The sequence below is a fragment of the Periophthalmus magnuspinnatus genome, chromosome 2 (genome assembly GCF_009829125.3).
Source record: "Periophthalmus magnuspinnatus isolate fPerMag1 chromosome 2, fPerMag1.2.pri, whole genome shotgun sequence".
Lineage (NCBI taxonomy): Eukaryota > Metazoa > Chordata > Actinopteri > Gobiiformes > Gobiidae > Periophthalmus > Periophthalmus magnuspinnatus.
Window position 1 is genome coordinate 6,168,686 of NC_047127.1, and position 19,659 is coordinate 6,188,344.

A 19,659-nucleotide genomic window follows, 5' to 3' on the forward strand; every position below is an offset into this window, starting at 1 on the left:
AGGTTGTTTCACACGTTTTTTATTAACTGCAGCAGTTCAGTGTTTGAGTGGTGCTCATGCAGGTTACAGGGGCACTGGGACAGGTTTTTGTCTACTGCGGTTTACAAATTTCATAAAAAATATCAGTAAAAAACAATAACAAAAAACAAAAAGAACAAGTTTCAGAGACGCTATATAACATCTGTAGCAGTGCATGGGTCGTGTGGCTTATCCCCCTTTCTTATGGTACACATTACATTTTTGCGACATATTTATGGAATGCCTTTGAGGAGGTAAACAATCTACTAACAGTTAATATTCTAAAGTTCTAGCTTTGACCCTAGATAGGCTTTTCAAGGCTGGTTTTACCTGATTTTGGAAACATTACAATGATCACAAAACACTATAATAACAATAGGCACATTGTAAGTATAAAAGCCATATTTACATAGCACCTCGTCGTGTGCAGATGCAGAGGTCTGCACTGTTCCTGGCCCCGGGGGACATCACAAAGGAATAGCATTTTGTTTAAACTATAGTATAAACTTTTTACTTATTACTCCACACACATTATTTGTGACTGAGAAATTAGCATAATGAAATTATGCATCCAAAACTTTAGAATGCTTCATGAGAGACTGTCTCTTTGAGGCCCCTCCCCCAGCCTGCGCTGTGATTGGTCACTGGGACCTCTCTGTTGTGCAGGTTATCTCTTATGAGTCTCCAGTGAAGAACCTTCTTTATGAACAAATGTGATGTGATTACAGTCACCATGCAGAGCCCAACCTGAGGCTGAGCCCTAGGGGCCCCAGGAGCCCCAAGCACCTTAGAGTCGTCCAGGGCCCTGTGTGGGGGGGACAGTCTAGAAGCTGGGGTGGTAACTGTTCTCAATGCACAGGACGATGAGGGGGCTGGAGCAGCTGGTGGAGGTTTGTTGGAGGAGCTGGCCGCTCTGTAGAGCTGAGGACATCCCGGTTAGAGTCTGCTCTCCCATTCTCCACGTCTCACAGTAACTGTCCATGTGCCTCAGCCCCTCTGCTGTCGAGCCGTGCCACACCATCTTCTGAGGCCTGCACCAAAGAACACACAACTGTGTAATACAGGCCAGATATTGGAGCCCAGGGTCAGAGGTCAGGCATAGGACCACAGAGTCAGAGGTCAAGGATAGAACTACAGGGTCAGAGGTCTATAATAGAACTGCAGGGTCAGAGATTGGCCATAGGATCACAGGGTCAGAGGTCAGCCATAAGACCACACTCCCTCAAACTCAGAGGCCTTGGGGACTCACCATGTGCTGTCAGTCATGATGTTCTTGCCGTCAAAAGAGTAAATAGGAACATCCTTCATCCTGCCGTTATTGAAGATGTCCTCCCAGCTGTCGAACAGGACCTCATCCTGACAGAACACAATACACTGCTGTAGTTCACATGTACCACTAGGTGGAGCAATGAGCAGCGTGTGATTTTGAGCCCAGACGGGCAGCTCATGTTCTATTAGTTATGTCATTAGTGCTGTCTGTAATAAACGATATGTGACAAGAAATACTGATGAACCCTGTGTCTGCACATGCAATAGTGTAGTACCTTGAGGTTGAGGATGGGAGCACTATTGCGGTCGGCCTTGCGGACAATGCTGTTCAGGTCCTGGAGCTTCGCAGAGAGGAAGGCTCTGAAGGTCCCCTTCAGCCCGATGGCCTGGGCCTGGCTGAAGCACAGCAGGTCTGCCCTGTGGATGCCCCTCATGGCCCCTGTCTGAGGGCTGTTCAGAGCCAGCAGGTGGAGCTGCAACACAGCATCACTCAGGTTACACGGAGGACTTAGGAGCACTCAGATAAACACTAATGACTTTAATGCATTTGTGATAGCCTTATTCTGTTTCACTGTGTTAAACTGGAGTCAACATTCTGTTGAAAAAGACAGGTTTATTTAGAGCACGGGTGCAATCTTGTGATTAGTGTTGAATGAACTCATATAACCCCGACACTATTACATTCAGTATGGCAAAAGTGTGTTTGGCTCTGACTGTTGTGGCTCTAATTTATGTAAACACAGAACATGTGATGTGACATAAGAGAACATGAGAATGCTGTGAGCAGACTAACCCCTGGTGCACCAGTATGCTGATGCTGCTCCTGGGCGGGGGGCCTGTTGGGGGGCCTCAGAGCGGTGACAGGGTAGTAGGGGAAGTTGGGGTGGTAGTTCCGGTCCTGGGCCGCATGCACTGTGTACCTTCCATCTGGCTGGTGTATCCGCTCTGTGTAACTGGGGAAACGAGGGTCAGTGGGAGCAGGGTACCGCGGATCGGATTGGGAAGGGTAGCGAGGGTCGTGCTGGGAGGGGTACCGGGGATCTGAAGGGGGCTGGGGTTCCGGCTGAGACGGGGGCTGTGGGTCTGGCTGGGAGGGGTAGCGAGGGTCAGGCTGAGAGGGGTACCGAGGGTCGGGTTGAGAGGGGTACCGAGGGTCGGGTTGAGAGGGGTACCGAGGGTCGGGTTGAGAGGGGTACCGAGGGTCGGGCTGAGAGGGGTACCGAGGGTCGGGTTGAGAGGGGTACTGAACATCTGGAGAGTAGGGGACAACTGGGGGTGGCACCACAGCAGCAACTTCATTTCCCTAAGAACATGAAAACAATTAGGCTACCAGAGAAATGATGAAACGCAAAGCTTGTTTATTGGGTGTACTTACATCTTCATAAGGCAGAGGAATGTAGCTCCCGAGCTGGAAATGAAACAAGTGTTGTCATATATTCACTGTTATGATTATGGGAACATTGTACTTAAAAATGTTCCCATAATCATAACAGCACTGTAACAATGTCGACAGACATTGTGTGAGGGAGTGTATGGGGCACCTGTACTTGGCGGATTCCGTCACGGACCCGGAGGTACAGGTCGGTCTGGTCCAGGACATAGACCAGGGAGCCCTCGGGCTGCCCCCGCGCTGTGGCTCTCATGGTGTCATAGGTGCGCAGAACCGTCACCTGCAACAATCTTCCTCATTACAGAATGTAAACACTGTGGGTAAAGGTGTAAATGTGTCTCTAAGTACTAAATGCTTTATATGAAAATAAACTGATTTGGTCTGCTGCTAAAGCAGGCTTCAAATGTGGTGTGGCCACTCTTCTGGGAGCCTAGTCACACATACATTGCTTTATTTTTAATGAAGAACATGTAATATTATTAAGTTTTCACTGATGTATTTATATAAAATGTATGAGAATATGAAAATGACAAACCCCTGAAGAATGTCCAGGTACACCAGGTGCTCCAGGGGGTCCTGGGGGCCCAGGGATGCTGATGGCTGACAAAGAAAACACTGAGGTAAACGGAATTATAGTGCCAGCATATTTATGTTTACAATGAATCTGGTGAACAGCGCAGGGTCTAGACAGTCTACTGACTCACTCTGTACACCCCGTCCATCTACAGATACAGTCGGTCCTGGAGGTCCGGGAGGCCCTGGAGGTCCTGGCTGACCATCAATGCCTCGTCCTGGAGAACCAGGCAGTCCCGGAAATCCAGGTGGCCCCATAATGGAGTCTCCTTTAGGGCCCTGAGTGAGAGCACAGGGATGTTAATATCATTAGAATCAAAAGTGAGTCTCCTGAAAAGACCTCCATGTACCGGAGGGCCGGGTGCTCCTGGAGATCCAAAACCTGCTCCATAGCGAGGGTCATAGTATCCACCACCTGGCTCTCCTTTCTCTCCTTTAGATCCTGGTTCTCCTTTGAAATGACCCTGAACAAGATCACATATACTATGAGACTTTGATACTAGATAAAATAGACTTGTAGTGGTTCACTGCTCCTTACCCTCAGTGTATGGATGTCAAACTGGGATCCCCCTCCTATAAAATGAAATTATGAATCAGACTCAACTTTTTACAAATCACAAAAATTTTTGATGTTGATTTTAGAATACCTGGCAGACCTGGGAAACCCGGCTCTCCACGATCACCTTTGTCTCCTTTTGCTGCTGTTTAGGAAAAAAGACCACAGTTATAATCTGGCATGGAGAGAACATGTGACATCACAGAAAGACCCAAGCACAGGAATCAAAACCCCGGACCTTCATACTGTGAGGTGAGGGTGCTAGCCACTGTGAACTCTGCTCCTTTTGGACAAACACAGTATAGGAGGACATGTAGAGGACTCACCTGGATAGTGCCTGGAGTGGTCATCATAGCCCTGAAACCCAAGAAAACACATTTCATATTGATTGAAAATGCAGTCAAAAAAATGACTTTGAAACACAACTCACCGTGTGTGTGTTGACATAGGGTGCAGGGGGTCCAGGAGGTCCAGGGGGCCCCGGAGGACCAGGAGGCCCCTGAGCAAAAGCAAGACTGAGCACTGACCCTCTGAGGAGTTCTATAACATATGTTTTGTACTTACAGGGTATGAGTATCCCCCACTGGAGTCGCCTCTCTCTCCTTTGGCCCCATTGAGTCCAGGACGGCCCTGAGTGCACATGCACAAAAGAGAAATGAACTCCAGTAATGAAACATGTTGAATCTTCTGTACAACATATCCAGTGAACCTACCGGACGACCAGGGAAACCAATCTCTCCCTTCTGTCCTTGAGGTCCAACTGGGCCCTGAGAAGACATCACAGTTAGAACAGAGCCAAAATAAGATCAATACTGATGATAAACAGCGTAGTACATACTGCGGGTCCCATGGGTCCTGGGGGCCCTGGATCCCCCTGTAACAGACACAAAGTTAGACATTGAGCTGACATTTCAGAAGATAAGTGAATAATAATCAGGTTTATACCGGTTTTCCAGCGAGACCACCCAGATACATGGGTCGCCCGTCCGGCCCCATGATGATGCCAGGCTCACCCTTCTCGCCCTGAGCACAGCACATGGGTTACACCAGAAGCAACAGTCTCACTCCAAATGTATTAATTTCAGTTAATGCAAATACCTTGGGGGCATATCCAGGAGGGCCCACATCTCCCTTGTCACCCTTCTCTCCTACTGGCCCCTGCAAGGACATAAGACTCAGCATCGTATTTACATTAGGTCTCATGCTGCTTTAGTTTTAAGACTTACCGGGGCTCCTGCTGCACCCACAGCACCAATTCTCCCCTGAAATCAAACAGTCCATTAAACAGGGAAATCATCTTTGAAAGTGACAGAATCTTTCACCAGGTATCATGTGATGGGCAAAGGGCTGCACTCACCTCCTCCCACCCTTCGTTCCAATAAATGTCGTTATTCTACAGCAAGACAGTTAGGCTCGTTAGTACGGTGTGCAGTGCAGGTCAGCGCAGGTCAGTGCAGTGTGCAGAGCAGGCCGGAGCAGTGACAGTTAGTCAATATACGTAAATATGGATTGTTAAGATTCTTATTAGTGGATGAGTTTTGTGTGTTTTGAAGCTGATATTTTGTCATCTCACAGACTTACATCGCCTGCAGATTGGTAGATTATTTGTCCTGGAGGCCCAGGAGGGCCTGGAGGTCCAGGTGGGCCACCCTCTCGCCCAGGTAAACCCTGGAAAACATATTACACATTACACTCCAGCTCAGTGTACAAATAGAGACCAACTGACACTGACCATCTCTCCTTTGACTCCTTTGTCTCCTTTTGCTCCCTAAAAAGACGCTGCATTAAAACTTATAAACAACAATCTTCAAACCAAAGTGAGCTGAGTGGGCCATACTTCCTGTCCAGGAAAGCCATCTAGGCCGGGGATCCCAGGAGGGCCCCTGGGGCCTTCAGCACCTTTGTCTCCATGGTTGCCAGGTAAACCAGGCTTCCCCTGGAAAATATTAATTTAGTCATTACATGCGAGTCTACGAAACCAAATCAGAATGTATAGGCTATGATGGACACTGGAGGTGCGGTAATGGGAGGAGTCAAATGTACAGGTGCGGTAATGGGAGGAGTCACATGTACAGCTGTGGTAATGAGAGGAGTCACATGTACAACTGTGGTAATAGGTTCGCTAATGGGAGCATGCAGGTCAAGTAATACAGACCTAGTTTCCTACTTAAAGCTTAGGGATCAGCCTAGAACTTGTAAAATACCATATAAGTCACAGGCAAGTGATTTCAGAGTGAGGTACTTTTTCCTAACACATGTTTCACAGTGTGCTCCTACAGTAGATTTGAGTTCATTGTGTTGTCATACTTACAGGCAGCCCGGGGACACCAGGTGGGCCCTACACAAGCACAAGACACAGGCATTAGGAAAGAAATAGAGAGACTGCCAACAAAAGAACCACAGAACATGAGGAACAGTACCTCTGGCCCCGGAGGGCCCCTGATAGTTGATATACCATTGTTCCCCACATCACCATCCTGGAAGACATTACACATATTACATATGAAATGGAATAGAAATGCCAAGATTCACAAAATATAGAAATACTATCTGTGACCAGTGTGTTTATGCTCACATAGACACCGTAGGGGGGGCCTGGAGGCCCTGGGGGTCCCGGAAGTCCCATTGGTCCCATTGGTCCTGGGAGACCTGCTAGCCCGGTCTGTCCAGGTGTGCCTGGCTGTCCTGGATCACCCTGAGCACCCTGTCACAGAAGAGTGTATGAGCAGGACAAGAGTATGTCATAGTCCACCATGGGCCAAGAAACAGGAGAAATGCAATGGCATAGGTTGTTACTACATTATAAGTGCAGCTCTATCTGTAAGTAAGAGTGGAAGACGGGGATCTAGTAGAAGTTTCTATCCTTGAGGTTGGACCAGTGCAGGGACACTGTGAGAGCTCCAAATGTCTAAGAACATGCATGTGTCAGGAGTACAGAATGAGAACACAAGTCAGAGAACAGTAGACAGTAACAGCCCGATCAGTACCTCAGAGGCGTTAAACAGCGAGTGGGCAGGGCTAAAGTAAGAGAAGAGCCCATCGAAAAAACCGGAGCCCTGGAGAAACCAAGAGGAGAGCTAAAGCATGGCTCAATGGTACAGTAGTGTGAGGACAGGGTCAGACCAGTGCACTCACCTTCTGGCCCCCTCCTGAGGAGCTCATGTCTCCACAGTCTCCCTGTAAAAAATCAGCACACAGCCATTAGAGACCGGGACAGCCATGTCCTCTTTGTTTCCTAATTAAAATATATTACTATTATTCTTTCTCTTTGAGTTTAGGTGCTGTAAAGAACCCAACCACTAGAGTACCTTCTCTCCTCTGGGTCCGGGTTGACCTGATGCTCCAGGAGGTCCCGGAGGTCCCTGCATCAATGCACAAAATCCCAATTACACAGTGTACTACAGTTTACAACATAAACTCCTGGATCTGGTACTTACAGGTAGACCGGGTGCTCCATCCTGTCCTGGTGGTCCAGGAGGTCCAATGGCCACTGGACCATTGGCATCAAACGCGACTGATGTCCCGGGAGGACCAGGAGGGCCTGGAGGGCCTGGGGGACCACGGGGGCCCTGTACAAAAGTGCAGTTAGCAGACATTATAGTACACTCCATGAGCAGTGTGTGTAGGCTCAGTAAATTACCCTGATTTTGTCCATATCTGCAAATCCAGAGCCTTCCATATCCAGGAATGTCTAAGACACATCACAGTCACTCATAGAAGAGCTCTCATCTCAAACATCTCTTATTCAGAACTTACAGGTCGGTCACCACTACCCAATCCTGGAGGTCCAGGGGGTCCTGGGGGCCCACGGGGCCCTGGCTGCCCTTCTCCACGCTCTCCCTAAGTAAAGCAATGCAGTCAAAAAATGTGACTGTGAAATGAATAAAGTATAAAAAAGTTCATGTCCCGAGGCATCACCTTTTGTCCTTTGGCTCCAGAGCTGCCTTTACTTCCAGGAGGCCCTTTGGGGCCCGGTTGCCCCTGAAAAATTGTTAAAAATATCAATATCACAAAATTTGATGTGTTCAATTTGAGTGTATGAAAAGACTTACAACTTTCCCATCCTCGCCTGGATCTCCCTGTACAAAAAAGCCAAGACAAACAAATTTATTTAACATAATAAAAGTTGATAAAACATTCCTCTCTCTCTCTCACCGGTTCTCCGTCTGCTCCTGGAGGACCGGGAGGCCCATCCAGACCTGGAAATCCAGGAGGTCCCTGAGGTCCAGGTACTTGCTGCACGACAGAGCCGTCTCCAAGTCGGACCACCTCTGCTGCAGGTCCTGGGGCTCCAGGGGGCCCTTGTGGTCCTGGGAGCCCACGATCCCCTTTGTTACCAGGGTAACCAATGCCTGAGCTGCCCTGGGGTCATTAAAAATAATATACAAAGTGATGACAGTAAGGAAAGAACATCCTCCATGTGCAATGTCTCAGATGTCCACTGTCCACAGCTGAGGCTTTGTGAACCAAAATAATTTATTAGGCAGAGACAACACCACACAGCAGCACCACAGAGGCCAGATTTATCTCAACATCGGGGTGTATTGGCTCTCACAGCTACACAGATACTGTCCTGAAGAGGGTGCCAGTTTAATCAGCTAACAGGCACATCATATCCCTCTGTGCTGGGGAGTTCCAAACATCACTGGGAAGTCAGAAGACTTTCCTCCTCAGAGTCTTTATTCCTCATGTGTAAACCCCACCCCCAGAGTAAAGCCTATAGGAAACACCAGCCTCTCTTCTCCATTGGCTGCCCTTCTCTGTGGGCTGGGATTAGAAAAGAGGAACAGAAGACTTAAGGCCAAGTCATTTAAAATAAAAGTAGACCAATAAGGTATGCCAAGGTACTGTTCAAGAGGACTATCTAAATGATTAAAAAGGACTCAATGAGAATAACCCACAACTGACCAGAACTAAACCAGAACTCGTCCAAACCATTTATAAACCAGAACTAAATAGTAACTAGACCAGGATTAAACCCAGGTCTAAACCAGTTTAGAACCAGGACTAACTCAGGACCTAACCAGGACTAAACTAGGACTAGGTTGAAAGGAATGCCAGATAGGGTCACTTACCTTTGCCCCTTTTTCTCCCTGAAAACAAGACGACACGAGTATGAGTCACATGGCCACAGTAGACCAGATACCCCACCCCTACTGCCCCGCAACTGCCAACCCACCCCCTCTAAACCTGCCCCTGACCCTCTGTCCCTCCCAACCTGCCCTACCTTCTGTCCTCGCTCAGTTCCAGCAGTGGAGGACCCTGATGTGTGCGTGGTTCCCGCCTCTCCTTTGGGTCCTGCGATGCCCCGATCCCCCTTGGTACCTTTCTCTCCTCTGTCGCCCTTTTCTCCCTTGGCCCCACCCGGACCTGAGGGTCACACGACAGGAGCGTTAAAGAGACCAGAGCCTGGGTCCCAGTGTGAGGCTCCCCAAACGTTCCATTCCAGTTTATGGCTTGAAGAACTTTGTACCCTGTCCCACATATTTACAATTTTCACAATAAAGTAGAAGCAAAAATTGAGATTTGAAGGTGAATCATGAAACCTTTTTGGTTTGGTGGATTTTTCAGCTGCTTGTCTCCATGGAGATTTTGGAGAAACTTGGCTATCTTGTATTCGGTCAATTACATGTTTTTTTTTACTGCTGAAATTATATTTTTACTAATGCATTGTTACTATGAATGCGATTATCTCTCCACAGATCTAACTTGTAACTTGACCTTGTGATGTCACCTGTTGACTCCATGGAGATAGATAGGTGGTGTTTGCCTGAGTCCAAACTGATATCTTTCTGAAGTTTTTATACAGAGGGATATCGGTCTGACCAGCACATCCTCCGCTGCGTCTGAAGCCAGGCTCAAACACAGCTGTCCAAGATTGATTTGCTTATTTCAGTGACAGATGTGGAGCGAATGAATCATTGGTCATCTATATCTTTGTTTTTAAAATAAGGATAAAATAAGATCAACAGTAAGACCAATATTTATACCAATGGGATGTAAGACTGCAGCAGCTGTATTAGACCATAAACGATGAAAATGATCATGTTTTAATCTCTCAAGTCCAACCCAACGTGTCTCCACCCACCATCCAACTCTACCCTCTGTCCCACATCACACTGTAATACAAGCATATCTCCAGCAGAGGGCAACACTCCACTGTTCTCATGTATGGGCTTTGGCAGTTTGACAGTACACGAACCACAGTACATGAACCGCATGACCCTAACCACAGGCGGCCCTCTCTCCCGCAGCTGGAACGGCACATTCTAACACAGATAGAATGGCCCCAAAACACAACACCCCCGTGGCTCTCACATGCAGGGCCATTGGGTACTCACATGCAGGGGCCCCAGGGACCTCACACCTACCTCTGGGACCCGGACGTCCAGACCAGCTGTGCTCCACCGCGGGATCTTTATATCTGATTTCTACAGTCACACAGAAGGCACATTCACTGATCAGGATGCTCTAGTTCTGTAACTATTTTCTATGTACACATGATATGCGCCTATATCAGTGCGGGGAGTAGGATTCATGTTTGTGTGGGAGTAAATACCCTTGTAATATTACCCTAAAGAAGTTGTATAATTTAACATGAGAATTTTTGACAGAAATGGTTTATCGTTTAAATACAGTATCGGAGGAGGTCCCCAGCTATTGGTATTGGTCTGGTATTGAACATTTTGCTGATATTTGGCACCGATATTTTGTCTGCACTGACCCGGTCTTTGCTAGTCTGTCCCAAGTGTCCTCAGTACATCCCATTCGTCTTTCTGAACAAACTCATGAGTGAGAATATGAACTTATGCCCCAGATAAATACATTATGTTATTATTTTTACAAAAGCGGTAAGTTAATTTGAAAAATGCATGTCAGACAATCTCTAGTTTTAGTATTAATCACGAGTATGGAAAATACCTCAGCAGGCTTGTTATCTTAAAAGTGAAATACCATGTACCAGTAGATACCTGCATCTCTGACCGTGACAGTGTAAACTTTGTATCAAGCTGTAAACACGTCAGCTGCCAATAATTTAAGGTGATGTTAAACACTGAACAAACACGCTGGATTACCGAAACGTGCACCAATGAAATAAAACAGGCTCGGGTATGTTTTTGATGATACAACATTATAGTGTGTGAGGATCAGCTCCACAATATCTTTTCAGGATTTGGATACTCCATCAATCTTATCCTGGGATGTCTCATAAGGTTTTGACTTTGTTTTACACAGTGCAGTTCCATAGAGATTATGCTACTTAACCCGGTCTGAAAAGGCTATATTGGGACATCTGTAATCATAGATAACATGGGTAAAAACTCCAAAAACTGAAATTCTGCATAATAAGAAAGAGAAGAAAGAAGCTTGTACCCATTCTTCCTACATAAAAAAGATGATCTATCCCTTGAAGATAGTTGCTTGACTTTCAGTTATGCAAATTGATACTTTGCAGCTGATGTCATCAACATTCCCTGGGGGTATGATGCTAACTGTAGGCACTACTCTGTCTAAAGCTCAAGTTAGACTTTAATCTGAGCTTTGTTTTAACATTCTGGCCAGAAAGAACTGACTTAGCTGGAACTATGCGACAAGTGAGCTGATTTGTGCTTTTAAACAAGTCCCTCTCAAATAACATTACTGTCACAAGCTAGCTAGCACCAGTCAACAATTTTTAATTGAATTTAATCACTACAAAACAGGACCATGAACTCTTGTATTGATGATCCGCTGTCCACTTGAAAGTCCATTTTGTAGTTTTTCTTGAGTTTTCAGACTTTGACAAACTTTTTTAATTGGTGCATGGTGTCATCATGGTAACTGCTGAACATTCCACCATAGACATACATGCAGAACCCCCTCAGAGTGATGTCATTGCAGAGTATCAATACTTGTGTCATATCTGCTCTCATATCCAACCAGGACGTATAAAATAATATTAAAAAACTAGGCGGTCTAACTTGTCACATGCACTTAAACCCACTGCTGCCTCTGTATAGAAAGTCTGCTTAAATGAATCTAAATCACACTGCAGTTTGATGTTGCTTTAACAGGGCCTTCACGCAGGAATCCGCCCCAGGCCCGGACAGGCCACGGCAGAGCTCCACACACGGAGGGATTTTACCTGTCATCCTGCCCCCTTTGGACGCTACGATTGGAGGCTCCGGGACCGGCCGCAGAGAGGGGGGGGTGGTCTGCAACACAACACAGCCATAGTTCAAAAGTGCGTTGGCTGGGAGGTGGTGAGTGGTAGATATCAGGAGACACGTCAAGCTAGTTAAGCCACTGTTCACAGTTCTGTAGCCCGCAGACAGTAATTTTCACATAGAGTTTAGGATTCAGTCTTCGTATATATAACCTAACAGTAATCCAATAGAGATTTTAAAGGTGCACTGTCTAACTTTTCAGATGCAGGGTTCTTCACCAGCTTGTCTCCATGGAGATTTTTTCTGGGGTGCGGTGAGACAAAATTTCCAAATTGGGTCCATGAGAACGAGACAAGAAGATTTTGAAATAGTTTATATTAAATAAATTGTGCGACCTGGTATACAGTTTTTAAAATGAAACTTTTTACATTTATTTTACACATTTTTTTGTTGAAATTATAATTTTATTCTTTTTTTTTTTTTTTACTTAAATTTTAATGTTTTCAAAAGACATAAGATAAACAATGAACAATCGGCCAGCTGTCATTTAAATACCATTTCCATTTTTCCCAGTGTCCTTCATATTTTTTTTAACCTTAGAATATATGTCCATAACGCAAATTTCTTCCACAATGTCTTTCCAGTTGTCAAGCGTTAGGGGATCTTCCTTATGCCATTTGCGCGTAGTGGCTTTTTTTTTTTAATGCTGCCAATAATATCTTGATTAAATAACAGTCCTTTTTTGGGATGTGCAAGTCAGTGGTTTGCCCAAAATACATCATTATGCATGTTCATGGTAGCGTGTAGCCAAATATTTTCCCCATTTCTTTGCCTAAAGTATCCCAAAATTGTGACAGTCTGTTGCACTGCCTAGTCCTATCTTTTTTTAAACTACAGCTTCTCCAGGGATGTAACTCACCAATCCTTAACCATTTTTTGGTCCAATCTAAATGTAAATGGGGAAAAAAATCTCATAAAATTATTTGCGCATTATTGTGGCACGAGATCTTGTCCCACCTCGAGTTATTTCTTCCCAAGAAGTTTCCACAATGAAGAATGAACTTATCTATCTCCATGGAAACAAGTGTGACAGACCCCCCCACCAGAAAACTTAAAAGTGCACCTTGAAGTTGCTAATTATTCTGATTATGCAATATGGATTAGCGTTGTCACAGTGAACATGCCAACTGAGCTGTATCTGTTTTATGCTAGATGCCCTTCCTGTTGCAAGCAGCTACATATGCTTCAACTGGAGAAGTCATTAGCAATTAGTAAATGAGCATGTATTATGGCTAGTACAAACCTCTATAGGAATGATTATAATGTACAGGTTACAAAATAGTGAAAAGTGAGCACATCTTATGCAGCTACTCTAAGAAGCTGCATGTTACATTACTGCTAACCTTGACTGTGTAGATAGTTTCTGTGCGTTCTCCAGCTCCACTGCCAAAGTCCCCAGACGCCTACAGAAACAATAACAAAAGGATTTTATAAGCTCTATTATTAGTGCAATACAAGTCCATGGAGAGTGCTACATGCCCTGTCAAAGCTCTTCTGCTCTCAGGGACAAAAGTTCAAATCCATGGGGTGTACAATGTTGGGAAAGAGATCAAAATTAATTCTTCCTGACAAGTAATTAGATTAGATTTGCGATATATACAAGTAGGATTCCATTCAGAGTGTGTAAACAACTCAAGGATTGAACTGATAAACTAATACAAGAACCCCATGCGTTTCAGAACATATTTGGTGAGGTCTAAACTACAGTTACAACATCGTTCTATAAATAAGATATTTTGAGCATGAGCATATTGGTTTTTGACATATTGTACAGGCCTATTCAGAACTACAACTGGGACTTGCGTTTAAAACTACAAGCCCGCTGGAGTAACCATGAGAAATAAGGTCCTCACTCACCGCGTCCGAGTCGTCATCTCCGTCACAGAGGCGCTCAGCTTCTCGAGAGTTCCCCACCAGCCTCATCTCCAGAACCTCGCCCTGAAATCACATGGGGCTTCACTTACACTCATTTGTCTGTGAGTGAATGGAGAACCAAAATATTACAGTTGTGTTTCCTGTGAGCTAGCTCTAGTTCAAATACATTTCTTGATCACTCTAACTCTAACTGTATGTACCCTTAGGCAGGATGTCACCATGAATGTGCTACAAATCATTCCTCAAATCACAGAGCATGGGCAAGTACTTCTAGTTAAAATGTAGAGGAGTAGAAAGATACCTGCTCTCATATGTAGTGAAGTAAAGGTAAGTACATATACCTAAAAATGTACTTACAGACTTTTTAATTTCTACCATCACTGATCCTAGACACATCTGCAGAATGGATCTCTTGTTCTGGTTCTTAGTTCTGGTCAAGGTTTCTGTTCTGTTGTTTTACAGGAACATATCGCTCCATTTTAAAACTCCATAAGGCAAATATGACTTCAGACATAAAGATGGCTCTCTCTGGCCTAATCCTACCTGGAACTTGTCTGGGTCTGCTCCCCCAGCCTGGCCTATGAACACCCCTGAGGCCTTGTCCAGATCCATGGGGTCGGGTGAGCGTTCGAAGCGGACGGTCTGAGGGTCGGAGTCACAGCCATAGTAGAAGGTGACCAGCTCCTCGAACACGGCCAGGGAAAAGCGGGACCACGTGTTCACCATGCTGGGCACCGTGAAGCTAGCGGCCTCATAGGAGCGCTCCGAGTCGGGCTCTGTGTAGAAGAACTGCACCTTCTGTTTCCCAGCCTGCACCTCGCTCAGCTTCACCCCAACGTACATGATTCTCTGAGGGCCATCTGTGACCGCCATCAGCACGGATGCGGCATTGGACGTGGGTTTGATGTGGAAGAGCATGGAGAAGTACCTGTAGAAGGGGTTGGGCAACAGAGCCAGAGCCGGCTGTCCCGACACGGACCCCCGGCTGAACACGTATGATGACTCTCCCCGTGGGCCATACCCTCGATTGGCACTGTCCCAGGACCCCTCCCCCAGGAGCTGAAGGAAGGTCAGGCCGCGGTCACCTGCACATCACACAACAGTTAACTCTGTCATTAAGCTTATATCAGCAGGATTTTTGTTTAGTAATTACAAGGATCACATTATTGATCATATTTACAACAGGCATTCACACTGCTGCCCTAAATTCTTGAGAACAAATCAGAACTTTTTTGTCTGCTTTGTCTAAATTTAAACTAAAATGATACTTCCACAGACACACATAAGACATACTGTTATTTGTCTGGACAGTGCAGGTTAATTAGCATCATTGATACACAAATAAACAAACAAGATTGTAACCCAGGTCTAAATTTCAACTGTTGTCTTGTGTTTTCACAAACACACATACACATTCACACCAATGTGCACAGACACTGGAGGTGGGAGCGTGTCTTGCCCAAAGACACAAGGGCATGATGGGGATCACAATATCACTGCCCCCTTCAGGTAAGTTGGTGAACATTGTATGAACTACAATTGTCCTGTGATTCAATGAAGAGAACAAAAACAGTGTACAAATCTGTTTTCACCAATACCTGGGATTTTAAACTATTTTACAGCAGAGAATGTGCGAGTAACAGCGCTGCTTCACATTTGGTCATGCGTCAGTATGATTATCATCAACATTAATATTAATAACAGCTTTTCCAGATGCTCAGAGTCACTTTAAAATTCTCTGCATTATTCATTCACTCCACACTCAGATGTGGAAAACTACTATTGTAGCCACAGCTGCCCTGGGGTAGCCTGAAGGATGCACGGCTGCCAATCTGCACCACTGGCCCCCTCTGACCACCACATTCATACATAGGCAGGGTGGGTGAAGTGTCCTGCACAAGAACACAACTATAATACACACAGGCTGAAGCTGGAGTTAATCTGCCAATTTTCGCATTGGGTGGTGAAAGCTCTAACCAGTGTAACATAATCGGTTACCACATTTTCCATGGCAAACACTATGACAAGATCTAACAAGAGCTAGTTTGCACTTCATCTTGTCATCATTTATCTTCATACAATGTGATTTTGATGTTGTGTAAACATGATCATATCTTTAGGCTGAGTAAGCAGCAGCAGCAACGTGTTTCAGTACAAAACCGCAAATAGCAGAACAAGGTTTAGCAAAGAAAAAGACAGTGGTCCTTTTAAGAGTTAGAACATGTCTCCCTCTTGATTTATCACTTAAGTGCCTCCAATTTGAGTTTATAGTTGAGAATCGTGTAGCAGAGGAAATAGCACAGAGCAGCAGTGTGTGGGAAAGTGGACATGAGGGGACAGGACGGAGCGGACATAAGGACAAAGGCGTTCCCAGAGTTGGACAAGACAGTTACAGATTTGATGAATGTCCCATATGGATGCTGTGGTTGGCTATGCTCCCAGGGACAATTTTATAGAGTTTTACGACTAATTTACTGACTAAGTTGTGTTGTCACGATACTAAAATTCCCAAATCAATTTTGATACTAAAAAATAGACACGAAACTGATTCCGATACCACAACTATAATAAAAAACACCATTTATTCAGACATTAGAACTTTCTTTTATATTAGTACTAGTCTATGTGTCTTATACTGGTCCTGATACAGCTCAAAATCATTCTAAAGCTACTCACGAAAGGTTCATTTTTGTCTTGTGAATGAGACTTTTTTAGTATCAATGCCTGCTCAAATGAGTATCTAGTTTCAATATTACCGTAGTTTTAGTATCAGTTAGTATTGAGTTTCGATACTTTTCAGAACCCTATTATTACATTTAAATTTCCACATACATTCCCTCCATCCCAAGTTATTACTACAATGATACGCGGGGGACCACATAGGTCAGTAGTAGGAGGGACCCCGGCACGACCTTTGACCCCTTGAACAGACCGACTGTCGCCCGGATGACAAGGCTCCGCTGTCCAACGCCTTAACCAGAGATACAGCCAGTATTTGTCTCCCACTCTTTTTACAGTGCATTACAGGCCAGCGCTTTGTCCCTCCACACATTCCCGAGCAGCTGATCACAACAGGAAAAATGTAAAAAAAAGTCTTGTAAAATGTATGGAAAAGGAGAAAATATCACGTGATTATGACAAAATAAGGGACAAAGTTATACAGGGGAGGGGGCAGTGCAATGTAAGCGCTCTAAAAATGTCTTAATCACTAGACAACAGCTGCAACAAGCTAATTTAAACTAATGAGTTCTGGGTTTCAAATGGCATTACAATCCTCTATAATGTTATCATGCATAATTAAATGTGCACTATGTAACTTTTCCAGTGAGGTGTCTGCTGACAGTTACCATGGAGATGTTATCGCTTTGCCTAGTGTTCCACAGCATGACATCTTTTTATGAGCAGTAGTCGCCTCTCCATAGATATGACTTGTAACTTGGCCTGGTGGAATCAACTACTTTTCTACATGAAGATAAATACGCCACAAATGCAAAATTGTGGAACGTTCTGCACAAAGCAAAAAACAGCTCTACGGTGACAAGCATGTGGCAGATCCTTTACCAGAAGAAAATTACATTGTGCAGCTTTAATTTAAGGCCTCACACCATTCTAAAATCGGACCATCGCTTTTAATATCAAGGCGCAGCTAAACTTTCCTGTTGCGTCTACTCTTCCAAATAACTGTATAAAATATTGCCTTAAAACAGTCACTATACCATTAGCTTACAGATGGAGTGTGTAACTCTTGGCAGCGCTTGTGTAAAGCTGACCTCTGGGTTATCCAAACGCATATGGAAAATACAAAATTATCAGAGCAGCCCCGCAGGACTGCAGGACGGTGTGGGAGCGGACATGATGTACTCCACATGGACATGAGTGGTGCAGTGAAGGCATCTATACACACATGCTCCACTGTCAAGTCTAAACAATATGGAGGATTGTTACTGTTGATATTGTTACTATCAACTGCCAAGTTTTCATCATTGCCAATAGGTGAGATTTGAAAAAAGAAAAACACTGAAAAAATAAAATTGAAAATGCACTTTCTATAGTTTTAAATCCTGTCAATAATCCTACTATTTTTAATTTTATTGTGAGAAAATTATGCAGTTGTTTTTGTTTATAAGCCATTTTAATAACAGATATTTAGCCCAAATATCTGCAATATCACTTAAAGGTGCACTGTAACTTTTCCAGTGGGGAGTCTGCCACCTGCTTGTCTCCATGGAGATGTTATTGTTTTGCCTGGAATGTTCCACACTATTGCATTAATCTTGCATTTATATAATAAGTAACCAGTAACTTTTCTGCTCAAATCTCCAGCTTCTTTGGCTTGTTTAATGATATACTGTGCAACATTCTAGGCAAAGCTATGATATCTCCATGGAGACAAAGAGCTGGCGGACTCTCCAGCTGAAAGGTTACACAGTGCACCTTTAAATGTCAAATTCTACCATCAAATTCTGACCAGCCCTCCAGCTCAAAATGCTGTTTAGATGGTCATGTGAACAGAGCCTAGCTTAAGCATGAGAACAAGTATAGGTTAAATGTAAGCTAGCACACACTGGGACATTGGACTCATGCAGTAAACCCATGCAGACACGTTTGAGGCCAGAGCACACAGCCACGTGGAGTTCTGAATGTATGCACCCTACGCCATACATTCAAACCCAGTTACCTTTGCAGAAAATAACCGACACACAGTGCTCAGAGTGGGGCAGCAGCTCACAGTCCAGGGGCAGCTCGCCATCCTTCAGAACCTCCCAGCATCTGTCCTGCAACTCATGGCACAACCCGCGGCAGGCCAGGGGCAGGGGGGCAGCGGGCGGGGGGCATGTGGGCACCAGCAGATGGCACAGGAATGCCTCTGCGACGAGATGGCAACCTGTCTGCACTAGCCACGCCCACTGCCCAAGCGCCGTCTCCACCTCTTCCACCGAGGTGTGATTCAGATAATTGGGAAGGCTAAAAAATGCCGGTCGCTTGCTAGCACACATCGGCCAATCGGAGGGCACGGGGAGACATGACCCCGCCCCGCACCCGCTCACCCCCTCTGCCCCCCTCCCGCCACTGCAGCCCCCGTCAGGATTACCCGTCGTGGTGGTGTTAGCGTTAGCGACGTCCTCCAGTAGAGTCCCGTTAGTAGCATCTGGAGTCGGAGCGGGTGTCAAGGACATGTTCTGGTCCCACTCCTCTACTAACTTACTGATTCCTGTAGCCACGTTTAGGATTGCCTCTCCCACCCTGGTAAGGCTGTGGTTCTCCAGGTTCTCAGAGGGAGAAGGAGAGGTGGTCCCTATCTGTGGAGTGGTCTGCACTGGTTCCTCCGTGGTGATGGTCTTGGGGACCTTGTGCCACCACCATCCCTCCAGATCCCCAACGCACAAGAACACAAGAACCAGAGAAGTCCCCCTCATCCTGGCTACAGCAGGCCCACACCTGCTAGCTCCAACCGCGCTGACCAACACTGATGCTAGGGTCCACAGCAGATGGAAGGGGAATACTGGGACCCTCCCTCTGCTACCCATCCAGAACACGCCCCTCCTCTCAACACTGCATGGGCCTCTTGTTAGTATGAATCATCATGGCACTACACACAAAGAACTATTGGGATCAGAATTTCCGTTTTTTAGGGCTTTAGTCCAAAAATAGACATTTTTTTCCATAGTAGGAAGAGAAGAGTGTGAAGCTTAAACAACCCAAAACATTCACAATATGTAAAATCCTCCAGCTAAGGTTGTTCTGACCAAGAGTTGCTCAAGATCTGGAAA

General features: G+C 45.3%; 1 protein-coding gene across 2 annotated transcripts; it reads right to left on the reverse strand.

Moving 5' to 3' along the window:
- Positions 1-9: 9 nt before the first annotated feature.
- LOC117383614 (collagen alpha-1(XVIII) chain-like) lies at positions 10-19,361 on the reverse strand. 2 transcript variants are annotated; one of them, XM_055227005.1, is made up of 43 exons: positions 18,981-19,361; positions 14,432-14,973; positions 13,871-13,951; positions 13,357-13,416; positions 11,932-12,001; positions 10,178-10,237; positions 9,034-9,176; positions 8,882-8,899; positions 7,962-8,168; positions 7,859-7,885; positions 7,725-7,787; positions 7,563-7,646; positions 7,447-7,497; positions 7,244-7,375; positions 7,115-7,168; positions 6,942-6,983; positions 6,794-6,862; positions 6,382-6,510; positions 6,227-6,283; positions 6,118-6,144; positions 5,644-5,742; positions 5,539-5,574; positions 5,388-5,474; positions 5,164-5,199; positions 5,033-5,068; positions 4,905-4,964; positions 4,752-4,829; positions 4,645-4,680; positions 4,520-4,573; positions 4,371-4,436; positions 4,237-4,305; positions 4,133-4,163; positions 3,898-3,951; positions 3,789-3,823; positions 3,601-3,714; positions 3,382-3,529; positions 3,213-3,277; positions 2,829-2,957; positions 2,663-2,695; positions 2,081-2,590; positions 1,563-1,760; positions 1,268-1,374; positions 10-1,049 (listed from the first exon to the last, which is right to left on the reverse strand). In XM_055227005.1, the coding sequence occupies exons 1-43, from the start codon at positions 19,303-19,305 to the stop codon at positions 842-844; spliced, it is 4,530 nt and encodes a 1,509-aa protein (XP_055082980.1). In that variant the 5' UTR covers positions 19,306-19,361; the 3' UTR covers positions 10-841. The 2 variants fall into 2 exon arrangements, with proteins under 2 accessions (XP_055082980.1, XP_055082987.1); XM_055227012.1 differs by lacking the exon at positions 10,178-10,237 and having other exon boundaries at positions 23-1,049.
- Positions 19,362-19,659: the final 298 nt, after the last annotated feature.

Coding starts and splice junctions, on each gene's coding strand:
- LOC117383614 (XM_055227005.1), bottom strand. CDS start 19,305: ATGAGGGGGACTTCTCTGGTTCTTGTGTTCTTGTGCGTTGGGGATCTG. Junction 5,743..6,117: donor CTGGTGTCCCCGGGCTGCCT/GTAAGTATGACA, acceptor AATATTTTCCAG/GGGAAGCCTGGTTTACCTGG. Junction 1,761..2,080: donor AGCATACTGGTGCACCAGGG/GTTAGTCTGCTC, acceptor GCTGTGTTGCAG/CTCCACCTGCTGGCTCTGAA.